An 11,937-nucleotide genomic window follows, 5' to 3' on the forward strand; every position below is an offset into this window, starting at 1 on the left:
GTGTGCTTGAGGCAGTCTTTCTCCGTTTACACAAACCTACCCACACTGTGGACTGTCTTCTCCTGTCATTCTGTCCAACTCGGGTTTACCAGACCGAGAGAACAGTTAACATGGCTTTCCAGGAGGATCTAGATGTTGGAAGTGCTTGCCTTGCAGAGGAGAGAAGCAACAATCACAGCTTGCTGTGCAACTTCCGGATCTGCAGAGATTTGGTTATATTAATCCCTACATTTTTGGTTGCTATCACCAGATCGTCCACTTTTTACTAGAGGACTCTGGAGATTCAAGTCTCTTACAATGTTTTTTACTTCTTATAATCTGAGTTGTGAGGTAAGGATTCTCCCTACCATGCAAGATAGATGGTCTTCTACAATGGAGTGAATTACAGCAGAAGCCACGTGCATGCGTGCTTTTTGCAGCAATCAGGTAGTATTTTTCTAAATGGGCAATTGGCTTGGTGGTGTGGGATGCAGGTTCCCAATGAGCACCACAACCAGTACCTTACCTGGGAGGAGGGCAGAGAGCACAGGCTGAGCCAGTGATTGTATCTGTGCATCTGCAGAGAAAACCGGTTGTAGAAGATGTGTCCCTGCTCTTACCTGAAACAGCAGGTTCATCTATGATTTGGGGATTATGACTTGATTTGAGGCGGGAGAGACCACTGGAGTGGGTGGCAGGCTACCTGTTACATGGGGGCTGTTGCCTGCACAGAGAAGTAATTCCTTATTAATAGATGGACAAGCTACATGCTCGCAAAGTATAGGGGTCTCCTGGCTTTGTCCAGAGTAGTGCCTGCAGTCATTGCAGGTGTCTAGAAACACGTAAGTACTTCTTTGAGAGTTAGAGGGAAAGCAGCTGTGTTTCCCAGAGTTAAAACCCTGCTAGGGCATTTGCTGTATTTAAAATTCTGTTCCTATCCTTTGCAGACATGCTAACAGTCAGCTGCGCCATTAATGCTGTTTTGCAATGAGTTTTATGTATTTTGGGAATTTTGTGACTTGAATATGGCACTTGTGCAATATTACTCAATTATCACTTAGATTTTTGCAGTATTTTGAGTGTTGTGTGTGCATCTTTTATGTAGATTGGAAAAACTTACTGATAATGCTTTTACAGTTGAAATGTTTTAAATTTAAGTTGATTTTTAAAACAAATCTGTTAATATTGGATTGGAGAGAAAAGAAAATTATGAGGTGGTTGTTGGTAACGAACTTGTGGGTTTTTTTTTTTTAGTTAATTCACTGCCTGATGAGAATATAGCATATTTTTTGCCATATAACTGTAAAGTCCTCAGCTTTCAGTTAATAACGTACAGGATTGTATGGTGTCTTTCAGTATGGTGCAGTGGTGGTGCAGGCAGCTGTGGGGACTGAGGCGGGGAGCTAGTTAAGCTGGCCGTGGTGGGATTGAAGTATTGCATACACTGTGATCAGTGGTAGGCAGGACTTAATTGTAGCTAGTCGTTACAAAGAACTGCCTTTTTAATGGTCATGGCTAACACCCTGTAACAAGGGCTCTTTAATAATGTCATTCATATGCTGGTTCTGTGATTATCCCACATCCTTTTCTACCACTGAGGCCTGTGCCTGAGCAGATAGATAACTTCTTATTGATAAAGAATACCACTTGCTTGTACTTAGGATTGTCCTCTTATCTGAGTTGTAGAGGGTCTGAATAAGATTATTTTGCCTTTTCTCACCCTCCCACCATTTTTATCTTCAATAAATAGCCTGCAGATGGGGGTGCACAAGAGAAGTCATTTATCAGAGGCCAGGCAGCCTCCTTATTTTAGCAAAGCAGCCAGACAAGAAGGAAATCTGCCCAGACGCAGGGGCTGAGAGATTATTGTGCAACCAAAGACTGACTGCTTCACAGAACCATGCACTTGAAGGCAGCTGATTTCATCTGTCATTAGTGAAGTTTTAAATGGACTGGGTTTTTTATCTTTTTCTAGTAGGGGTTTGGCTGTTACAGCTCACATTTCCAAGACCGCCCTGGAAGAAGGAAATCTCGATTACAGCAGCAGTCAACGTTGTTGCTTAAATTAGTAGAACCAGTCTTGCATGAACTACAATTGTAACCTTGGCCTGCTCTTCGTTTATCTTTCTGTTTTGGGAAGCTGTTAAAAAATTTGTTTTATTCTGTCCAGAAATATGTACTTAATAATATATGGATGTTGCTTCACTGTGTTGAGGTGTAAAATTCGGAAATGTACAGCTGCAGTCAGTGACATTTCTCCAGGGCATGGTATCCTGATTGGCTCACTTAGGGATGGAAAATTCCGCTTACTATCTTGGCTGGTGTCACAAGCTGGAAACTTTGACCTTTTTTTCGTTCAAATACAAAAAGCATTTAGCTCTTATTATATTGTTTTTTTAAAAAGGCTGTGATAAATTTGGATATGAGTCAGTGCTGTCCCTTGCTCCAAATCTGTAGACAGACAGTTTCTGTACTATTGCTTGCACTAGAACTTGGATAAGTTTTAAGAGAGTGGAAATCAACCAGTTTTTACCAATTTCATGGATAGTTCTCAGGGTCGCCCTCTTTTCAGATTCAGGAGGAGGGACATTAATGCAGTACAAAGGTTCATCGGTGCTCCAGCAAGTGCAATGGAAAAACTCTCCTGTCAATGCTGTTTTACCGCATCCGGGGTGGGGGGGAAGCTGTTTCTGTCTTCTAGAGGGTTAAATTGTCAGAGAAGGATGGAAAGGAAAAGCACTTTCAGGTATTGCCAGTTACTAACTGGAGACTGGTAAACCAGAGCTGCTGCCTACAGTCTTTGTACAGGTGTAAGTACCGTGCTGAATCCTGTCCCCTGACCTTTTTCCCCTAAATGGTGCTAATTTTTAGTTAGCTAATTACAATGTATGTCCTGATGCAAGGGAGTAGGGAGGATAGCTAGGAAACATTAAAAGAGGGAGTTGTGGTGTGTTTGCATGTATAGAGGGAAATTTGGATGGGAGAGAATGAGAGTTATAAAGGAGAAGAAATACGGAGTGTGATGCAGGGAAAGAAGAGGAAAGGGGAATAAAGAGCAGAAGAAAAGGAAAGGAAACACTGGAGACAAAAAGTCATAGTACAGCTTCTTATGGGAGAATGTAGTAGAGGGGAGTACAGTCAAGAAAGAAAAGAAAATATTCTGAGAAAAGCAAGAAAGTGGTTGTACATTGCATGGCAAAATAATTAAATGAAAAGATAATGCAGTGCTGGGTGGATTATACATGACAATGTGCATGTCACAGTATTATGGTAAATCTTTGAGATAAGAGTTACAGTGTTTCTCTAGAACTGGGCACCTTGAGGCAATTTTGCTTCTTATCGACATTATCTTTCCCTGCAGTTTAGCTGGCATTTCACGTCTTATTTCTATATAGAAAAAGAAAATTATTATCCATAGCTAAAAGTTATACAGTAACACAGTGGTTTCAGCCTGTCAGTTCAGGGTATGGTCTTCGGATTTGCAAAAACCACATTCAGTTCCTTTCTGCAATGAAGGTTTTTAATGTTGTTCTTTGTACTACTGCGGCAGCTAGAAATCCCAGGCAAGGAGTAGGCCACCTGCAGTAGGTTAACCCCAGCCAACAGCCAAACACCCACCCTGCCTCTCACTCACTCCCCTCTCCTGCAGAATGGGGAGAAAATAGAAGGAAGGCGAAAAGTCCCATGGATCAAGATAATGACAGTTTTATAAGGAAAGCAAAAGCTGCACATGCAAGCAAAGCAAAAGGAGGAATTCATTCACTACTCCCCATCAGCAAGCAGATGGTCCTGGAAAGCAGGACCTCAGCATGTGTAATGGTTGTTTGGGCAGACAAACGCCATAACCACGAATGTTTCCCCTTATACCTCCTTTTCTTGAGCTTTTATTGCTGAACACAACATCATGTGGTCTGCAATATCCCTTTGGTCAGCTGGAGCCAGCTGTCTTGGCTGTGTCCCTTCCCAACGTCTTGCCCACTTGCAAACCTACTTGCTTTGGGGTGAGGGGAGGGAGAAGAGAGAAAGAAAGCCTTGCTGCTGTGCAAGCACTGTTCAGCAGCAGCCAAAAGACAGATGTGTTATCAACACTGTTTTAACGACACATGCAAAGCACAGCGCCATACGAGCTGCTGTGAAGGCAGTTAAGTCTATCCTAGCCACACCCAGTACCTCACCACTGCATGGAGTCTTGTACAGGCACAGTGGGAAAGGATAACCCTTACTTCGCAGTCATTAATAGAATTGTGAAAGAACAGCTGGGTACGGGCAAGTGATAATGTGTGGTACAGAACAGTGAGGAATGGTCAAGAAGATGAGTAGTAGCCTTAGCATTAAAGATTGTGCTTCCAGTTAGAAAACAGTTTATTTGCAATGTCTTGTGTGTGGTGGTTTTTTTGCAACACATGATATCAAAGTCTACTGTAAGTAAATAAGTGACAGTCAGGAATAAATACCAATTCCCATTTTACAGTGAGCTAGGACTCTCATTTTTATTTATCTTGTGTGGTGTAATGGCAACAAATCCACCAAAAAGCAACCCCCAACCAACCTTTTCCTACTGTTTTACTTGTTCTGTGGCTTCCTCCTCGGATGTTTTAGGGTCATTCCCACACATATTTTCACCCATGCTTGTCTGTTACATCTGTGATCTGTTGATTGTTGGTTTGGGCTTTTTCGGGGAGAGGGGCTGTGGTTTTTGGTTTGTTTTTTTTTTAGTGGGCATCTATTCTCATTCACACTATAAAGGAAAAGAATCATCTTGACCTAGAGGTTTATTAGCGGTGCTCAACATTTTTGCCTTATTTTACACGCCTAAAGTGTTTTGAAGGTGAAAAACTTTAACACAATGCATGTGAAGTCTTTATTAGCCCTCATTTGGCGAATGGGGGAGCTGAAGCAGCGAAATACATGATTTACTGAAGTTCAGACAGTAAGATGGTTACAAAACTGGGGTCAGAATTCAAGAGCCAGTGACATTCAATTCCTCCCTTGTTGTGTCAGTGTTTGTCTATGGAAATGTATCTCATGCTCAGAACATTAGGCTTTCCTTTAGAGTAGGTTGTTGTCAATATTGGAGATCATGCTGGATTTACGTTTGTGCAGGTAGCTGTGTCTGAGGAAAATTTAGTTCTCTCCAAATGTTACAAAAGAATTAAGTATTGGTAATAAAGCCAGAGCTTTATTTATTACATCCATTGAAGCAGGACAGTAGAAAAAGATCATACAAAGCACTTGCACAGATTGATTCTTGGGTTATAAAATTGTTCTGTGGTTAGACAAACTACAGTCCTCTACCACATGATCAGAAAATGCTTAGTTGTGCCAGCTGGCCTATGGGTACATGAAGGGCAAAACAAGTCCTTTCTTATGTTTCCTTCATTACCCTCAGGGCACTAGTGAGGAAAATTGTATCTGTAATCTCTTCTGCCTGCTCGTTCCTTGGAGCAGGTGATTCTCTAGTAAGCTGCTTTGAACTTGCCGGCTTGGTCCAGGTTCTTCCATCTTTGCTGGTACCCTCCAGCACGATTGTGTTAGTGAAGGGGAGTCCAGCCTATTAGTCCTGAGATGCAGGCAGCTCTGGGGCAGTTTCACAGGATCTAGCTGCCAGAGGGGCTGAGGATTGTGTTGCTGGCTTGCTCTTGGTCCCAGCATCATGTCCAGTCCACTCCTGTGAAGCTAGGATGTTTGGAGCTGAGCTTTGTCTGTAAACTAATTGCATCTGCAGAACTACAGCCAGCCAAGACCAAGTGCAGGGAGCTAGGTGGAATCCAAACCATCTGAAATGAGGAGTACAACGGCATCTGGGCCTCATGTCACGGACCTTTTCTCCAGTGTGCATATGCCCTGGGAGTAATTGGAAGTTGGATCTTCCTCCTGTATATAATCTCTTCATAATACAAAGTCATGATTCCTCTCCTTTCCTTAAGAAGGTGTTGAATTTTCCTGCAGTGGAAGATTGACTTCCTTGAAGTCTTGGTACACATTTTCCTTGTTTTTTACTGAGTGTAATCAATGACCAATGGACTTCAGATGCTTGTTCTTCAACAGGGACAAGAAGAAACAGGGAGGAAAAGAGCTGATTTTAAAAAAGGAACAGCGTTTCCAGGGAACACTTCAAGTAGCATTTTATAGCACAGGGAAAGGGATTTTATCACTCTTGTCCAGTCCTTCCCTATCCTCTCTAGCCTGAGAGGTACAGAAGGGAAGTGTGCCATTCTGAACAGTTTGATATCTCCATGGGCAGGAAGGAAGATACAGGGAACTACAGGTTGGTCAGCCTCACCTCAGGCCCTGGGAAGGTGATGAAGAAAATCCTCCTGGAAAGCATTTCCAAACACGTGAAGGACAAGAAGGTTATCAGAAGTAGTCAGCATGGATTTACAAAGGGGAAATCGTGCTTGGTGGTCAAGGGAGAGAGCAGTGGATGTTGTTTGCCTTCATCTTAGTAAGGTTATGGTCTCCAATAACATCCTCATAGACAAGCTGACAGGGTATGGCTTAGATAAGTGGGCAGTGAGGTGGATTAAAAACTGAATGGCCAGGCCCAGAGGGTTGTGGTACAAGGTCCTTGGAGGCCAGTCACTAAGTGGTATACCCCAGGGGTCAATACTGGGGCCAGTACTGTTCAACATCTTCATTAATGACCTGGACGATGGGGCAGAGTGCACCTCGGCAAGTTTGTAGATGATAAAAAACTGGGAGGAGCGGCTGGTGAGCCAGCGGGTTGTGCTGCCATTGAGAGGGACCTTGACAGGCTGGACAGAGGAATCTCATCAAGTTCAACACAGGGAAATCCAAAGTCCTGCATCCGGGGATATCTGAGGGTAAGCCCCTGCACCAGTACAGGCTGGGGGCCAACTGGCTGGAAAGCGACTTTTGCAGAGAAGACCTTGGGGTCCTGGTGGACAACAAGCTGACCATGAGGCAGCAAGGCACCCTCGTGGCAAAGAGGGCCGACAGCATCCTGGGCTGCTTTAGGACGAGTGTTGCCAGCAGATCGGGATCCTTCCCCTCTACTTGGCACAGGTGAGGCCCCATCTGTGGTGCTGTGTGCAGTTCTGGGCTCCCCAGTGCAAGAGAGACATGGACTTACTGGAGTGAGTCCAGCACAGGTCCACAAAGATGATGAAGGTTCTGAAGCATCCTTCACGTGAGGAGAAGCTGAGAGAGCTGGGACTGTTCAGCCTGGAGAAGAGAAGGTTCAGGGAAGCCCACCAGCTTGTATAAGTACCTGATGGGGAAAGTCAATCTGAACATCAGAAAATGCTTTTTCACCATGAGGATGATCAAACACTGGCACAGGTTGCCCAGAGGGGTTGTAGAGTCTGCATCCTTGGAGATACTCCAAACCTAGGTGGACTTGGTCCTGGGCAACCGGCTCTAAGTGTCCCTGCTTGAGTAGGGGCGTTGGACAAGGTAACCTCCAGAGGCCCCTTCCAACCTCAACCATTCTGTGATTCTGTGATCTTTGCTGTGAGCATGAGACACATAACTGGATCACACCTTGCATTTCCCGCATGGCTGGGACACGCGTTGTGCTGCTGCAGCCCCTCTCTCACCCCCCAGCCCTGGGTGTGGCTGGTTGACCTGGCCCATGCCTGGGACATTGAGTGAGTGGTGTCATAGCACAGGGGGAAAAGGGTCTTGAGCCTTGCCCTCATCACTTAAAGGCAGCAGCAGCATAACCTCTGGCCCTTTTTTGTTGGGAAGATCAGATCTCCCAGCTCATGTCCCACCTCCCATTAACATCCGTGAAAGATCTGTACTTGTTCACCCTTTTTTAGGGGCCATGGGTTGGCTTTTGAAAGAAGATCGTATCAGGAAAGAGCAAATTATGTTTCATTTTTGGTAGAGCTGTGTTCACTTCAAATCAAAATGGAGTTTAGGCTTGGGAGCTTATGTCAGTGCTGTTCAGGAGCCAACATTTTCCACAGGCACATTGCAGAGGATGTGGTTGCCTCGTCTCCAGCTCAAAATAGAGATGAGAATGCAGACTCTTACCATCTTTCTTTTATGATGTCTGTTCTGTCTGGTAAGGTGTTGAGTGCCTCCTGGCAATTGCTGACTGCCTTTAGTTCACGTTGGCTTCACTGTGGGATAGTTCCTGATATATACCAGTGTTCTAAACACACTTTATGACTCACTTCAAGTATCTGGTCCAATGGAAAGTCAAGAAGTGGATTAGTTTAAGCCGATCAACTTCTGTGAAACAGAGTAAATACGGAACTTTATTTAAATCCAAAAATCCCTCCTTGGAGTTGATTGATGCCTATGTTCTTTGTTTTGCTTTTCAGAAACCAGAAAGCACTTAAATAGTAGTGTCCTGCAATGTGTTCCCCACCCCTTTTGTAATGCAGGTCTGAAGCCTGGATATATTTTGTGGAGCATATTAGAATCTTCTAATGAGACTGACCATCACTTGACCTGTACTTCTGATCTGACTGGCTTGCTGGCTATGAGTTACATGTCTGCTGCTCTCACAATATGTGAAATACTATATTGAAATGGAAATGACAATGCTCTAATTTTTTGTGCCTCTAGTTTTTATTTTCAAGATGTATTAACCTACTCCCCTGAGCACAGATGCATAAAGAACACTCATAACATTTGATCATTTTATTGCTTTGCCATTCATTTCTCTCTCTCTCTCTGTGCCATGAACTGACTTCTAAGATATATGTTGAACTATATCCAGGACAGTTATGTATTAATCATTTTATTGCTCAACTTCAAGTTGTCTGGAAACAGGAATTACAGGGGGGAGAAAAGATACAATCATCACTTGGTATATCATGATAAACTGATATCTCGTGAAGGAACTTTGGTATTTGTCACTTTTAAAGGAAGAATAATATTATGTGGCTCTATTTCCTACATTTGTTAGCATTCTTTTTCAGCAGGTGAGTTTTAAACTCTGACTCTACCTGCTAGCCATGCAGGCAATATAGTGTGGCAAACATGGTGTAGCTTTATATAAAGTTGTTGATATCGTCCCCTTTGCATCTGTCCTGTGAAATATCATTATGTGCCTCCGATCAGAGAACCCTCTTTAGAAACTGCATGTAAATATCAGGTTGTGAAATTTATGCTAAGAAAGGAAATCTTTGAAAGAAATACCTCTTGCCACACAGTGATTTCTTCCTACCTATAGGCTGAGGCACATCTAAAATCAAAGAAGGGAGAATCTTTACTAACTGTTTTTGGAATTGTTTTAATTGTGAAGTACACTTGAAATGGAAAGCATGTTTGTTCAAATCCACATTTCTACCCTGTTCTTAGAAGCTGAGCAGATTCTTCACTGACTGGTTGGTACCTTGTATCTTCTTATTTCTGAGGAATTTAACACCTCAGATGAGTTTCCTGATCTTGTCCTTGGATGGCTCACATTCTTCTTTATGCTTCTTCTCAAATTTTTATACCTTCTAACTGAAAAAAACCCCTTTCATGCTTCCATGAAGTTGAAAGAACTAGGTCTGGTTTAAACTAAGTTTTTTGGGTTTTTTTACCAGTGTGTCTTATTATTTGGATGGTGGTTGTACTTCAAGGATCCAGTCCTTATCCTTTGAACACACTAAAAAAGTTCATAAAGTTAATGGTTCTGGCATGAAATGAGCCAAAAGGCAGATTTAATACTTCTGTGAATTAGTGCTTCCTTCTTGATTCCTACAGTGTAATTGAAACTGAGACCTCATTATTGTGAAGGCACCTGAATAAAGGAACCTCTTTTAGCCTGTGGTGGTTAGAGAAGTGTTGTCCTCATCCCACCTTTATCCAAGAGCAAGATTCAACGCTTGCCATGACTTCTTGTTGAGTCTCCCTATAGAATGAAATTTCATTAAATTTAATTTTCATTTTCTCATGAAAATAATAGCTGTGTCTTGCATCGCTTCAAGTGTTCCAGATTATAGGGTAAATGACCTGCTGATCTCCTTCTGATTGTTGAAGTTACTCAACAGCTAAGTCAGACAACTCTTTGCTTAACTGACATTAAGATTCAAGGAACCGAGATAGATGTTCTGCGGCAGCCTGAGCCAGCATGGTTACTGGCTGCTGCCACCCTGCCTGCTCAGTCCTTCCTGTCCTTTCCCTTGGAGTCCTAGTTGGACTAGTCTTTAAATGCTGAATTGCGGAGAGCATTGCTTTGTTGTCTTCTAAGAAATGTAGCATCTCAAAAAGCTCTGCCATGCACAAGATGCAAGACTTTGTGTATTTAGGATTCCCCAGTGGCTAGGCTGTAAGACCCAGAGAACAGACATGGTACAGACAGAAGCACTAAACATGCAGGATGCTGCTATGATGTTACACTCCCAAGCCAGAGGACAGGAACATATTTGGGGAGACAGGGACTGAGCGATACCATGCATTTTCAAAGGCATATGTAACGTCCATTCTTGAGAAGCATTGAGCATGATCAAGCCCTGCACCTCAAAGTCCTGTCTTCCCTACCCTGTACCTATTTCAAAGGTGGGAGGAGATGTAGGCTTACTCTAGTGCAGAAGCCTGTCACTGGCTTGGACTGAGCATCACTTACAATGCTAGTATCAACTACTTGGACTACCACAGTAAAAATAATGGAGCCGGACCAGATCTAACAATAGCTTAGCCACTTGTGTGGGAAAGGATCCCGGAGCACTGACTTTTCTCTTTGGAGCCACTTTTTTGAGGTGGTTCACTGTCACGACATTGATGTGCCGGTTTGGATGGAGTTTGGCCAAGGTGCAAGTTCTTGTGAACTTCTTGTGAAGTTCTTATGTGCGTGTAGAGCTTTTGGTTGCACTTGAGGATGTGTATGTTTCGCCTGTCAGCTTAGAACTGAGCAGGTGAAACTCAGTTAAAACTACAGCAGGAAGAATCTAAGCTATGTTGTTTGGGTGGTGGGTTTTTTTTTCCTTTTAATCTTAAGGAAATTATTCTGATAATGGATGCAATTGGTTAGGAGTTTGGAAGATGAGTGTGCAGGAAAGGATGGTGCAGTCTTGAAGTGCTGGCTTTTTCAGATAGTTTTTTTTTAATGTCTTGGAGAAACAATTAAAATGTGAATCATTACTGCTCCTGGCTGACTTTGGATGAACTAAAAATCACAGTGGCTGAAAGCATGCATTGACAAAGTCTGTAATAAGAAAATATTCAGGTATATCCTCGGTAGATTTATTTTTATCACCCAGGCTAGCCAGGCTGGTAGAAGCAGCAAGATTAGTAAAATAAACAAGTAGCTTTAGATTAAAAAAATAAAATAGCTTTTGTCCTTTGCAAGCCTACAACTGAAAGAAGTTGTACAACAATGCTTTATAGTTTTATGTGACAATGTTAACATATTAAAGCTTTATAACTATTGTATTGGGGGTCGGGTGAATTAATCAGTTCCTCCAAATGTTTATATTATTAGCTATGATACTACCTTATAGTCTGCTAATACTCCTTCTCTGTAGGTGGTAGAAAAGGGTAAAACTGTTAGCTCAGTTGCAGCCAGGTCCTCCAATTTTTCATGTGAGAACTCTCACTAAATGGAAGTAAAGGCACATGTGTTCATGGGCACCTTAATTTTCACAGCTTTCAGTTCTGAAAGTCCATAGGGTTTAGATGCCTGAGGGACAGGATGCCGTCCAGAGGGACCTGGACGAGCTGGAGAAGTGAGCCTGTGTGAACCTCATGAGTTGCAACAGGGCCAAGTGCAGGGTCCTGCATGTGGGTCGGGGCAATCCCTGGTATCAATACAGGGGGATGAAGGGATTGAGAGCGAGCCTGCTGAGAAGGACTTGGGGGTACTGGTGGATGAAAAGCTGCACATGAGCCAGCAATGTGCGCTCGCAGCCCAGAAGGCCAACCGTATCCTGGGCTGCATCAAAAGCAGCGTGGCCAGCAGGTCGAGGGAGGTGATTCTGCCCCTCTACTCTGCTCTGGTGAGACCCCACCTGGAGTACTGCGTCCAGCTCTGGAGCCCTCAGCATAAGAAAGACA

The 11,937-nt window shown here is 43.2% G+C and overlaps 1 protein-coding gene across 1 annotated transcript in view; it reads left to right on the plus strand.

Annotated features, from left to right (window-relative positions):
- The first annotated feature begins 2,609 nt into the window (after window positions 1–2,609).
- The window catches only part of CMTM7 (CKLF like MARVEL transmembrane domain containing 7), a 15,176-nt gene continuing 5,848 nt past the window's right edge, over window positions 2,610–11,937 (plus strand). The window contains 2 exon segments of the mRNA XM_019474471.1: window positions 2,610–2,696; window positions 2,698–2,781. Of these exon segments, the coding sequence (XP_019330016.1) occupies window positions 2,610–2,696; window positions 2,698–2,781 (171 nt within the window).

Source organism: Aptenodytes forsteri, unplaced genomic scaffold, assembly GCF_000699145.1.
Source record: "Aptenodytes forsteri isolate BGI_AS27 unplaced genomic scaffold, ASM69914v1 Scaffold9, whole genome shotgun sequence".
Taxonomy (NCBI): Eukaryota; Metazoa; Chordata; class Aves; order Sphenisciformes; family Spheniscidae; genus Aptenodytes; species Aptenodytes forsteri.